This window comes from Triticum urartu, chromosome 7 (assembly GCF_003073215.2).
Source record: "Triticum urartu cultivar G1812 chromosome 7, Tu2.1, whole genome shotgun sequence".
Classification (NCBI taxonomy): Eukaryota; Viridiplantae; Streptophyta; class Magnoliopsida; order Poales; family Poaceae; genus Triticum; species Triticum urartu.
In genome coordinates this window covers 161,020,536-161,034,854 of record NC_053028.1, presented here as the reverse complement: position 1 = coordinate 161,034,854, position 14,319 = coordinate 161,020,536, and the positions used below count along the sequence as shown (strand labels likewise).

At 43.9% G+C, this 14,319-nt stretch overlaps 1 protein-coding gene across 1 annotated transcript in view; it reads right to left on the bottom strand.

Moving 5' to 3' along the window:
* LOC125518603 (probable lysine-specific demethylase SE14) overlaps positions 1-4,524 on the bottom strand; it is a 9,078-nt gene extending 4,554 nt beyond the window's left edge. The window contains exon 1 of the mRNA XM_048683428.1: positions 4,442-4,524. Within this exon, the coding sequence (XP_048539385.1) occupies positions 4,442-4,524 (83 nt within the window). The remainder of the gene's footprint in view (positions 1-4,441) is intronic.
* Between the last annotated feature and the right edge of the window lie 9,795 nt (positions 4,525-14,319).

The following is a 14,319-nucleotide window of genomic DNA, read 5'->3' as shown; positions in this document are numbered from 1 at the left end:
TATGCCAAAAGGTTATGCATTTCTTGCAAATGGAAGATTTTGGTGTCCATGATTAGTGACGATCCTCAAGTAGGATGAATCTTTAGTTTTGATGGGTCTCAGATTTACTTTTGTTAAGTTGTGATGATATAGTGCTTAATCTGAGCATGTTCCACGTAATGCAATGGACTGTTCCAAGGGCTGGGCGCTGTTGCAAGGCCCATCTTTATCTTTGCTCTTGCGCATGATGGATGGTCAAGGACTAGTTAAGTAGGTCATTTTGCGACCAAATGAATGGTCTTCCAGTTTGGTATCTCTAAATGATGATTACATATTAGCACGTTCTTTAGTTTGGGATATACATTTATGTGTAATAGTGAATTATGTCTTGGAAGGCATGTTACTTATTTCCTGTTGATTCATTGGACATCGCATGACAATCTCTAAGAAGGTTGTCCATTTACTGATCAATCATTTCTTGCACGATTTTGTTGTCGATGATTAGTGTTGAACCTCATATGTCCTCTGCAATTCATACCCATTATAATCTTACTCATACAATATTCACACCATGTAATTCTGGAAATATATGCTCATATCTAGCTCTGCATAAAAAATGACAGTATTGACATGTTATAAATAGTTTGTTTGTATTTCTGTTTATTTTGTTACATTTTGCAGGGATAAAGTGAAGAAAAAAAAAGAAAAGATTACTAGAAGATTAGTTTTAGGACTTTCTTTTATTTCCTTGCAATTTTTCTTTTATTGGATACTTGTAAAGACATTGTAATATTCTTACTATAATAAAAAAATATGATTCTATTTCATTTTTTGTTTTTAAATTATTTTCCTTATAGGTTGTTTTCTGTAAATTTGGAATTTTTTTGTTTTCCAAATACATTACTAGTGGCGCATCATCAACTAGTGCGCCATTAGTAAGCCAGAGCACATGGGTAAATATGGCCCCCTGGGAGGCATACTAATGGCGCACCGTGAGATATACTAATGACGCACTGCATGGTGCGCCGCGCACCACAGGTGCGCCATTAGTAAAAAATACTAATGGCGTGATACTAGTGGCGCACCTGTAGTGCGCCATTAGTAGGCAAAACAGGTGTGCCACTAGTAGGCCTTTTTCTAGTAGTGCAACAAGAAGCAAAATTCACGAGTTTCATGGTTGACGAGCCCGGTGGCCATTTTCTCTCTCCACGTATGCAATCGCACCACAAAATTTCATGACAGGGTTGAAGATCGTGTACCATCAATGGGCTAGCGACTTCACCTTGCGTTCATGGATCACGTGCAAGCTGTAGGGCTCGAAGTGCTTTTACTAATGAAACAAAGCATGCACATTTTGCAGAAAGATTGAGCCCCTTTGCCTCATGCATGTAAAGTCTGAATATACAACCTTCCATGTACCACGAACAACTAATCCTCGTCACCAAGTATCTCATGCTTACTCCAAAAAAACAACAAGAAGCTCAACAAAAAAGCTCAATTCATTTGGCCGAACACCTGTGGGGCATGTATCCGCCATGGACGGCGGTAGGGGCGCGGAGGGTACATTGTTGCGGACAGATCCTTGGTGTACGGCAGCATAGTCAAAGGTGGGAGCAGACGTGTGTGTGGGGTCGCGGGCGTTCAACAATGACTGGGAGACGATTGGAAAGGTACAAAGCCGATGTCGAACGTGAGGGTGCAGCAGAACAAGGGGGGAGGCATGAGCAGCGGGAAGAAAAGTGGCTAGGAGGAGGATCTGAGTGGGATAGTGGTGTCGGCGTCCTTCGTGGCGGAGGTCTGGACGCCAGCAAACCTTCCTCAATTTGGGTTTGCGTCCGGTTTGCGGGAATTTGAACACATGGACATGTCCACGGACAAATACGGCTCCGCGTTGGATGGTAAACTATGTCCACAAAACTTTATATAAAGTATGTGGGCATTTTGAGAGACGACGTTGGAGATGCCCTAACTCCATGTAATGACAGTTGCGAGTTAAGATTTTTGTGGAGGCAGGTGCCGATGTTGAGGTTATTAGGAGTAAATTGCACAAAACCACCAATTTGAAGGCTAGGTTAGCCAAAAACACTACTCTACATTTATTTTGACAGAAAACACCATGTCTACGGTAATCTTTTTGCAAATAACACTAATCGACGGCTTTGACTTGGTTGAGCATGTTTATGACAGATGGGGCCCGCCAATCAGGCTGACGTGGCGCCAATTTATCACACCGTTACATGAAATCGTTTGCTGGACGTGAGGCCCGCTTGTCAGCCTAACAAGCCTCTCTTTGGCATTCTATCCGTCTGCCCATCGGCTGCACGCGCTGTACGCCACTTGTGGCTTCGGCCGGTGGCCGCTGAGGCCAAGCCTGCTTCGAAGGGGAAACGTAATTTGGCAGCCGGGAAAGAGGTACACCCGACCCGGAAGGTAAAATTCAGAAAAGTGGCTAGGAGTAGAATAGACCACGTCCAGAATGCCATGATCATACTACGTGAATCTATGCTGCATGGAAACCGTTTAGCAGACGGATGGATGTCGTCGGCCGCAACGACGAAAACCGCCAGAGAAGCTGCAGCGGGTAGGCGGTGGCGAGGGAAGGTGGCCACTGGCTGCCTGGTGCGGGGCTGCCTTCACGCCCATCTTCCAGATAGGGCCGGTCCCTCGTTTTATCACTCTCCTGCAACGACTCACTGACGACATTTTCAGACCGGCCGTCGTTAAAGGCACATACCGACCGGATCGGTTCAGTTCAGCCTGACAAAGCATCACCCTTTTTTTCCAAAAAAAATTGACATATTATATATTTACAAAATTGCATGTTCACGGAACGATCGACCCGTTTCCTGCCAGCTTGACTTGCACGCATCCATGTGTGTGGCTTGATCTGCCAATGGGTCGGCTCGTGTTGCATGCGCTGACTTAGCTTCAGAGATAAGCACATGAATGATTCCCCCGTAAAAAAAAAGAAAGAGAGAGAGAGAGAGAGAGAGAGAGAGAGAGAGATAAGCGCATGGTTAAATTGGTTGCGTGGAGAACTGAACTTCATGGGTTCGTATGCCTGTGTGCATAAGCAAACTTATGGTTATCAACATTTCAGCAACCACACAAGGGTGTACGTGGTCATAGACTCCCGGTGGCTATCCGCAATATAGTGCCTTCCCATCCTTAGCCGGGAACCCAAGCGTTTCGTCAACTTGTTGTATAAATATCATTCGCAAACAAAAAAACTTGTTGTATAAATACATAAAGGGAAATGCGTGGGTTTTTTTTGCGGAAGAATGGATGTATTTGTTCTCAAGCTTTCCCGGGTGTCACACTCGCTCTATTCCTAAATTATTGCCGCTCGAAACAATGGCAAACCAGGTCTTGAGAGACGACCTTTTTTTTAATCTTGAGAGACGCCTTTGACCATTAGTTTTTCTTAAATTTCATTTCATGTTAGTGCGGTTTGCTCGTTCAGGTGCATTTGGAGTTCAGAGGAGCTGTGAATACAATGTTGAAAAATAGAGGCCTGATTAAATTTAATCTTTGCAAATTTTAAGTTTAACTAGAGGTTGCGTAAGGCACACACAGACACACCGCATTCAAATTCAACGATACTCGAGTTAGAATCCGCACATTTCGTCCCACGCACCGTGTCCCTTGAGCTTCATCCAACAATGTATGCACATAAATGGCCTGCTCTACTTATGTGGTAGAACACGGCAGCGTGTTCAGACCATGCAACGTGATGATTATCAAGTTGCAACATTGAGTGAATTAATGAATTGACAAACACGTAGAACAACAAGAAGCAAAAAATCATGATTTTCATGGTCGACGATCCCGGTGACCATCTTCTCTCCACTCGTGCAATCACGCCGCAAAAGTTCATGACGGGGTTGGAGATCGTGTATCACCAATGGGTTAGCGACTTCACATTGTGTTCATGGAACACGGAGCCGTAGGGCTCTAAGTGCTTTTGCTAATGAAATGAAACATGCACGTTTTACCGAAAGATCGAGCCCCCTTGCCTCATGCTTGTAAAGTATGTATATACAACCTTCCACGTATCACAAACAACTAATCCTCCATCACCAAGTATCTTGCCATCTTGCTTATTCCAAAAAATAACAAGGTCAACAGAAAAGCTCAATTCATTTGACGAAACACCTACCGGGCATGTGTCCGCCATGGGCAACGTTGGTAGGAATGCGGAGGGTACCTTGCTGCGGACAGATCCTGAGTGCACATCGGCGTAGTCCAAGAGGTGAGCAGGCGCGTGCGTGAGGGTTGCGGACGTCCGGCAATGCCCGAAAGGCAATTGCTAAGGTACAACGCCAACATTGAACATGAGGGTACAGATGCAGAACAAGGGGGGAGGCATGGGCAGAGAGAAGAAAAGTGGCTTGGGAGGAGGATTTGAGTGAAAACAAGGGTGCCGGCGTTCTATGTGGCGGAGGTCCGAACGCCAGCAAACCTCCCGCAGTTTGGGTTTGCGCCCAGCTTGCAGGAATTCAGACAAACGGACATGTCCGCAGATGCATCTGTGGACATGTCCATTTGTCCGAATTAGAGCATGCCTGTAAAATCTTAACACATCTGCAAAGCCGTCTCTCAAAATGCCTACATACACGTTGTATGGTAAACTACGTCCATAAAACTTGATTCGAAGTTTGCGGGCGTTTTGAGAGACGGCGTTGCAGATGCCCTAACTCCATATAATAACAGTTGCGAGTTAAGATTTTTATGGGGACAGAGGTTATTAGAGATTCTTTCTTGTGTGTACGAATAAAAGAAGGTTATTAGAGATCCTTGGAAGCCTGATATTCTTTAAGAAAAATAAATCCTGAAGCCTGATTCTGGCCCGCATTGCTTCCAGTCAATCGGAATCATTCCGGTGAATCCAGACTCCAGAGTAGAATGGTCAATGTGGTCCAAGCCGCCGGACGAAAGATTCTGCGCCCAAACTAGGCAGTGCAGCAGATCGGTCCAGGAATCTGAGTGCAGCTCTGCTTCTGCTTCTGCTTCAGAGATCTCCTGCTTCAATTGGCAGCGATAGCAGATTGACGCGGGGACCAAACACAATGCGGTGACCGTGGGAGGATTGCAAATACTCCAAACACAGCACAGCACACGCCTCGCGTTATTAGTTAAAAAAAAAAGGCGCTTCATCATAACTACGTAAAAAAAAAATTGTCCTGCATCGCGCTATCTCGCAGTACATATGCACGTGCATTGTGTGGATCTGACTGCCAAACACAGTGAGGTTTTTGTACTAGATCAAATCTCCTACGTAATAATTATGAGTACTTGGCTACAGTGCGGGGGGCCGCCGTCGCAGCTCTGACGTGGATCAAGCTCGGATGCCCGACACACAGTTAAAGCGGAGCAGCAGCAGGAGCAGATCAACGCGCATCATGCATGCGTGCAGAGGCACAGACACTCGCACTCGCACTCCACTCACTCACTCCCGCCGGGAATATTCAGCGATCCGCAGTCTGGAAAATACAGATCGCAATCACGTGGTGGCTTTTGTGCTGCTTTTCTGAGCTCGAGCGAGCAGTAAAAGAATTGATAGCAAAGATTGACAGTTTTCATTGCTTGCAAAGTTACGTCAGGAAATGACTTTCGTGGAAATCATAGACAGACAAATATTCGATGCCCCAATCCGATGCTGAAACTTTGCAAGGAATCAAAAGATTTTTTAATGTTTGCTAAAAAAATACATATTTATTTTACTTTTGATTTTACTGTCCATCCGAGCTCACGAGCTCAGTTTAACCATGTTCCTTTGCCTTCCCTTATTTAAAAGATGATCTCTTAGCAACAAATCTCTCACCATATTTCTAGGAGTATCTAGTTGCTAGAGATAAGATTAAGAGACAACCCGTTGTGCATCATATTTTTTTTGTCATCTCTCAATTATGTGGCACCCTTAAGATAAAACGGTCTTACCAACCACTGTACATGCCCTAATGTGCGTGCGTGTCATGCCTTTTTTAGGGTGTTTGCTCAAAGCTCGCTTCAGGTAAAGGTCTCATGTTCAATCTTTGGTTGACCTTGTTAACATCAATGCATCTATGATGACCATTCCTTTTTTATTGTATTCCACCCCGAAAAATTATGCAGGCTCCAAAGGCAACACATTAGGCTGATCATAGTGGGAGTAACTTAGCAAGTAACATAGCGCATATCAAGACAAGTTTGCTTATGTGACATATAGTTAATAAGGAGAGAGGTGTTTAGAATAACATAATATGTTACTGTAACATAACGCGACCCAAAGCAAAATGAATCTATAATGTAATAAATACTACCATCTATAATACTACTTGTATGTTATTTTGCACTATGAAGGTAGTAACAAAGACTAGTGTCATATGCATGACACTAGTCTAAGTTACCCCCCACTATGACTAGTCTTAGAAAGAGTCTCCATATTTGGTGTGTTCATAATTATGGGACCCACTCACCAATGGGACATTCATTTTTATCCCAACCTCCCTTCCATTCCACGTGAGGTGGAGGGACACCTGAAATTTCCTTGGTACCACACGGAATTACATGTAACTACCATATGAAGTGCGCTCCGAAATATAGCTCTGACACATCATATATGATGACGGGGGGGGGGGGGGGGGGGCAGATATGAAGGGCACTTCATCAGTTATGGCGATCCTAACAAGATGGCAGCTCTGCTAGAGTGTCTTTTTTAAACAAAATTTTTAGTAGTGGTTTTTATGGCGATCAGGCCAATATGACGACTCTTTTAGGGTTACTCTCATACTACTTTAATAACTACATCCACATTGCATAATATTATACGCTAATGCCATACCGTGACTTTATTTTTTAATTTCTAGAATCAGAACAAGACCTACCTCTTATTTTTTTTTCTCTTTTGATGCGCCATGTCTTCTCCCACATTCTTAATTAAGTGACACCTCATTATTTTCTTAGATTTATTTGACAAAGCAATTTTTTATTGACCGTAAATGAAGAATAGATGGGATACAAACACAATAAACAGACATCCGACCTCTACATGACTAGAATGCACAGAACCAGCATTAAGGTACACACAAAGAATCATGCGGACAGAAAGCAAATTCATATAAGACCGAATCTATGCCTAGTTGGAGGAAATAAAACATGGAAGCGATCAAACCAGCATTCTCCGAACTCAACAACGACCGTCTGCCCAATGATATCTTGACATCACAAGAATGACAATAGCGTCTTCAGGTAGGGAACGACGCGCAAGCGCCGCTTTCTTCGTATCCAACGATCAAAGATCAGATCCTAGGTTTTTGCCTGAAGATCAAGTCCGAGAAAAACCGAGCAATCTTTCAACAAAGTAACTACGCAAAATCATCGTCGTTGTCAGATATGAAGGGCGCTCCATAAGTTATGGTGATTCCTAACAAGATGGCAGCTCTGCTAGAGTGTCTTTTTTAATCAAAATTGTCAGTAGTAGTTTTTATGGCGATCGGGCCAATATGACGACTCTTCTAGGGTTACTCTCATACTACTTTAATAACTACATCCACATTGCATAATATTATACGCTAATGCCATACCGTGACTTTATTTTTTAATTTCTGGAATCAGAACAAGACCTACCTCTTATTATTTTTTTCTCTTTTGATGCGCCATGTCTTCTCCCACATTCTTAATTAAGTGACACCTCATTATTTTCTTAGATTTATTTGACAAAGCAATTTTTTATTGACCGTAAATGAAGAATAGATGGGATACAAACACAATAAACAGACATCCGGCCTCTACATGACTAGAATGCACAGAACCAGCATTAAGGTACACACAAAGAATCATGCGGACAGAAAGCAAATTCATATAAGACCGAATCTATGCCTAGTTGGAGGAAATAAAACATGGAAGCGATCAAACCAGCATTCTCCGAACTCAACAACGACCGTCTGCCCAATGATATCTTGACATCACAAGAATGACAATAGCGTCTTCAGGTAGGGAACGACGCGCAAGCGCCGCTTTCTTCGTATCCAACGATCAAAGATCAGATCCTAGGTTTTTGCCTGAAGATCAAGTCCGAGAAAAACCGAGGAATCTTTCAACAAAGTAACTACGCAAAATCATCGTCGTTGTCAGATATGAAGGGCGCTCCATAAGTTATGGTGATTCCTAACAAGATGGCAGCTCTGCTAGAGTGTCTTTTTTAATCAAAATTGTCAGTAGTAGTTTTTATGGTGATCGGGCCAATATGACGACTCTTCTAGGGTTACTCTCATACTACTTTAATAACTACATCCACATTGCATAATATTATACGCTAATGCCATACCGTGACTTTATTTTTTAATTTCTGGAATCAGAACAAGACCTACCTCTTATTATTTTTTTCTCTTTTGATGCGCCATGTCTTCTCCCACATTCTTAATTAAGTGACACCTCATTATTTTCTTAGATTTATTTGACAAAGCAATTTTTTATTGACCGTAAATGAAGAATAGATGGGATACAAACACAATAAACAGACATCCGGCCTCTACATGACTAGAATGCACAGAACCAGCATTAAGGTACACACAAAGAATCATGCCGACAGAAAGCAAATTCATATAAGACCGAATCTATGCCTAGTTGGAGGAAATAAAACATGGAAGCGATCAAACCAGCATTCTCCGAACTCAACAACGACCGTCTGCCCAATGATATCTTGACATCACAAGAATGACAATAGCGTCTTCAGGTAGGGAACGACGCGCAAGCGCCGCTTTCTTCGTATCTAACGATCAAAGATCAGATCCTAGGTTTTTGCCTGAAGATCAAGTTCGAGAAAAACCGAGCAATCTTTCAACAAAGTAACTACGCAAAATCACCGTCGTTGTCAGATATGAAGAGCGCTCCATAAGTTATGCAATCCCTAACAAGATGGCAGCTCTGCTAGAGTGTCTTTTTTCAATCAAAATTGTCAGTAGTGGTTTTTATGGTGATCGGTCCAATATGACGACTCTTCTAGGGTTACTCTCATACTACGTTGATAACTACATCCACATTGCATAATATTATACGCTAATGCCATATTCTGACTTTATTTTTTAATTTCTGGAATCAGAACAAGACCTACCTCTTATTATTTTTTTCTCTTCTGATGCGCCATGTCTTCTCCCACATTCTTAATTAAGTGACACCTGATTATTATTTTAGATTTATTTGACAAAGCATTTTTTTATTGGCCATAAATGAAGAATAGATGGGGATACAAACACAATAAACACACATCCGGCCTCTACATGACAAGAATGCACAGAACCAACATTAAGGTACACACAAAGAATCATGCCGACAGAAAGCAAATTCATATAAGACCGAATCTACACCTAGTTGGAGGAAATAAAACATGGAAGCGATCAAACCAGCGTTCTGCGAACTCAACAACGACCGTCTGCCCAATAATCTCTTGACATCACAAGAATGACAATAGCGTCTTCAGGGAGGGAACGACGTGCAAGCGCCGCTTTCTTCGTATCCAACGATCAAAGATCAGATCCTAGGTTTTTACCTGAAGATCAAGTTTGAGAAAAACCAAGCAATCTTTCAACAAGGTAACTACGCAAAATCACCGTCGTTGTCAGACATGAAGGGAGATCCCTAACAAGATGGCAGCTCTGCTAGAGTGTCTCTTTAATCAAAATTGTCAGTAGTGATTTTTATGGCGATGGGGCCAATATGACAACTCTTCTAGGGTTACTCTCATACTACTTTAATAACTACATCCACATTGCATAATATTATATGCTAATGCCATATTCGGACTTTATTTTTTAATTTCTGGAATCAGAACAAGACCTGCCTCTTATTATTTTTTTCTATTTTGATGCGCCATGTCTTCTCCCACATTCTTAATTAAGTGACACCTCATTATTTTCTTAGATTTATTTGACAAAGCAATTTTTTATTGACCATAAATGAAGAATAGATGGGATACAAACACAATAAACACACATGCGGGACCAATTGTACAACTACTTCCTCTACATCTTGAGGATGGAAGGAATGGCGCCCCCACCCTCCCACCCACACCTAAACCCTAGCCCACCGGCGATCTCCACTCCTCTCCACTAATTTGGTGGATTGATCCACTCATCTTGTTCGGTGTCTCAAGATCTCTCTGCTTATGTCTTCGGTAATGGATTCTTCTTCGGGATCTACCCTTGATCTGGATTTCTCCAGGGGTAGAGTTTTTGCTGATGAGATCTATAGGGCGTCTGGCCTCACTGTCCATCCCATGGATGGCAGAGGGGCCTTTACCCTGGTTGTCTCCTTTAGCAGGCATGAATTTAGGCTTGATGAGGATTCTGTGGCTGCAGCTCTGGAAGTCGGCGTTGGGAGGATCGGCCATTGATCTCTGGGTCTCATATATTGCTGATAAGGTATTTAGTTTCAATGTTTCATGCAAGGCTAGAGTGTGATGTTGAGAGTGTGATGTTGAGTGGATCTTGGTCAGTCCTTCTAAACGTAGGGCAGCCTTGGGCCTTCTTTGCAATGCACAATCCCCCATCAAAGTCAGCCATTAAATCCAGGTCTTCTGTTCGGAAAAAGTTATCTTTTGCTACGTTTCAACAATATGATGCATGCAAAGGGTATAGATATCATGCTACGGCTGAATGTATTGCGGCATCTGAGAGTGTTGGCTATGAGATTTCCGAGAGGGAGTGACAGGTCATTACTCCGCCCCAATCTGATGTTCTTAATTGGACTGTTGCTTCGCCACCGATCGTCTTTGGCACGGTGAGCTCGTCGGAGATCCAACAGCGTCTCGCGTCAACGGGTACTACCTCAGATCTTGTGCCGGTAGGTTCGGGCAGGATTTCTGGATCTCAAAATTTGCCTCTTTTGGGCCCTTCGGTGGCTGGCCCATCTAGCTCTACTTTTGTGCCGAGCTCATCTCAGGCTGAGGCCTCCTTTGATCAAATGATAAATGATATGGTTGATGAAATTGTTACATGCCAGACTTGTTTTCAGCGTGGGCATTTCTCTTCTTCATGCACATCAACTTTAAAGTGCTTGGGTTGTTCTCGGGTTGGCCATACTAGGCGCGATTGCGCCCGTTTTCGCTAAGAGTTTGGGTCTGGTTTGGAAACCCAAGCCCGCTAATGATTCAGTTTCCGAGGTAATAGCCACAGGGAGTGAGAATATCTCTTCTGTCAGGAATTCTACCTAACTTGGACTCCTCGGTTTTGATTGCACCGTCCACATCGACCAACTCTGTTCATCCTGGTCCAAGCACGCCTCCAGGCTCTCCGCAAGCACCACCACCGCCGCCTTCTGAGCCACCCTTGCCACCGCCAGCCATGGCCAACTTCCCCATTGACCCAATGCAGTATGTCCCGGCTGGACATCACATCATCGATGCAGGGGATGCAAGATGGCCGCGTACCTTTGTCACGCCGCATGTCCCTATCATGCGCCGTCATGAAGATTACATGCTTGCTGAAGTCATGCCCGTGCCTGCTGCCAATGAGATTGGTGCTGCTCGTGAGGAGGTAGCTGAATGGCTGGAAGCTCATGGATACCAGGTTCGTTCTGTTCAGCCCTGGATTAATGCTGTTGGGCTGTTCCGAGTCAGGGATCCCGCAGTGCGTTACTCTCTTCTACAACTCCCTCCACAACACCTTGGCAATGATCGGTTTGTCCGCTTTATGAAACATGATGAGGGGGAGGGTTTTCGTGGAGCTCAGGGCTTTTGTCAGGGTTTGATTATGATGCTGGGCATCCCTCTGGATCTTCGCAATACTGATAATATTAGAGCAGCAGTGAATACTTTTGGCAAATTTCATCATTGGAACAGTGAGGATCCATATTGAAGGAAATATGCCCTAGAGGCAATAATAAAGTTATTATTTATTTCCTTATAATCATGATAAATGTTTATTATTCATGCTAGAATTGTATTAACCGGAAACATAATACATGTGTGAATACATAGACAAACAAAGTGTCACTAGTATGCCTCTACTTGACTAGCTCGTTAATCAAAGATGGTTATGTTTCCTAACCATGAACAATGAGTTGTTATTTGATTAACGGGATCACATCATTGAGAGAATGATCTGATTGACATGACCCATTCCATTAGCTTAGCACCCGATCGTTTAGTATGTTGCTATTGCTTTCTTCATGACTTATACATGTTCCTATAACTATGAGATTATGCAACTCCCGTTTACCGGAGGAACACTTTGGGTACTACCAAACGTCACAACGTAACTGGGTGATTATAAAGGAGTACTACAGGTGTCTCCAAAGGTACATGTTGGGTTGGCGTATTTCGAGATTAGGTTTTGTCACTCCGATTGTCGGAGAGGTATCTCTGGGCCCTCTCGGTAATGCACATCACTTAAGCCTTGCAAGCATTGCAACTAAATGAGTTAGTTGCGGGATGATGTATTACAGAACGAGTAAAGAGACTTGCTGGCAACGAGATTGAACTAGGTATTGGAATACCGACGATCGAATCTCGGGCAAGTAACATACCGATGACAAAGGGAACAACGTATGTTGTTATGTGGTCTGACCGATAAAGATCTTCGTAGAATATGTAGGAGCCAATATGGGCATCCAGGTCCTGCTGTTGGTTATTGACTGGAGACATGTCTCGGTCATGTCTACATTGTTCTCGAACCCGTAGGGTCCGCACGCTTAAGGTTACGATGACAGTTATATTATGAGTTTATGCATTTTGATGTACCGAAGGTTGTTCGGAGTCCCGGATGTGATCATGGACATGACGAGGAGTCTCGAAATGGTCGAGACATAAAGATTGATATATTGGAAGCCTATGTTTGGATATCGGAAGTGTTCCGGGTGAAATCGGGATTTTACCGGAGTACCGGGAGGTTACCGGAACCCCCCGGGAGCTAAATGGGCCATGATGGGCCTTAGTGGAAAAGAGAAGAGGCATCCCTACATGGGCCGCGCGCCTCTCCCCTCCCTTGGTCCGAATTGGACAAGGAGAGGGGGCCGGCCCCTCTCTTTCTTTTCCCCCCTCCACAAGTCCTATTCCAACTAGGATTGGGGGGGGGAATCCTACTCCCAGAGGGAGTAGGACTCTCCTGGCGCGCCCTATGTGGCCGGCCAGCCTCCCCCCTTTTGGTCCTTTATATACTGAGGCAGAGGCACCCTAGAACACACAAGTTGATCCACGTGATCTTTTCCTTAGCCGTGTGCGGCGCCCCCAGCCACCATAGTCCTCGATAATACTGTAGCGGAGTTTAGGCGAAGCCCTGCTGCTGTAATGCATCAAGATCGTCACCACGCCGTCGTGCTGACGGAACTCTTCCCCGACACTTTGCTTGATCGGAGTCCGGGGATCGTCATCGAGCTGAACGTGTGCTAGAACTCGAAGGTACCGTAGTTTCGGTGCTTGATCGGTCGGATCGTGAAGACGTACGACTACATCAACCAAACGCTTCCGTTGTTGATCTACTAGGTATGTAGATCATACTCCCCCTCTCGTTGCTATGCATCACCATGATCTTGCGTGTGCGTAGGAATTTTTTTGAAATTACTACGAAACCCAACAGTGGCATCCGAGCCTAGGTTTTATATGTTGATGTTATTTGCACGAGTAGAACACAAGTGAGTTGTGGGCGATATAAGTCATACTTCCTACCAGCATTTCATACTTTGGTTCGGCGGTATTGTTGGATGAAGCGGCCCAGACCGACATTACGCGTACGCTTACGCGAGACCGGTTCTCCCGACGTGCTTTGCACAGAGGTGGCTTGTGGGTGACAGTTTCTCCAACTTTAGTTGAACCAAGTGTGGCTACGCCGCTCCTTGCGAAGGTTAAAACGGAGTCAAATTGACAAACTATCGTTGTGGTTTTGATGCGTAGGTGAGATTGGTTCTTACTTAAGCCCGTAGCAGCCACGTAAAACTTGCAACAACAAAGTAGAGGACGTCTAACTTGTTTTTGCAGGGCATGTTGTGATGTGATATGGTCAAGACATGATGCTGAATTTTATTGTATGAGATGATCATGTTTTGTAACCGAGTTATCGGCAACCGGCAGGAGCCATATGGTTGTCGCTTTATTGTATGCAATGCAATCGCGATGTAATGCTTTACTTTATCACTAAACGGTAGCGATAGTCGTAGAAGCACAAGCTTGGCGTGACGACAACGATGCTATGATGGAGATCAAGGTGTCACGCCGGTGACGATGGTGATCACGACGGTGCTTCGGAGATGGAGATCACAAGCACAAGATGATGATGGCCATATCATATCACTTATATTGATTGCATGTGATGTTTATCTTTTATGCATCTTATCTTGCTTTGATTGACGGTAGCATTATAAGATGAT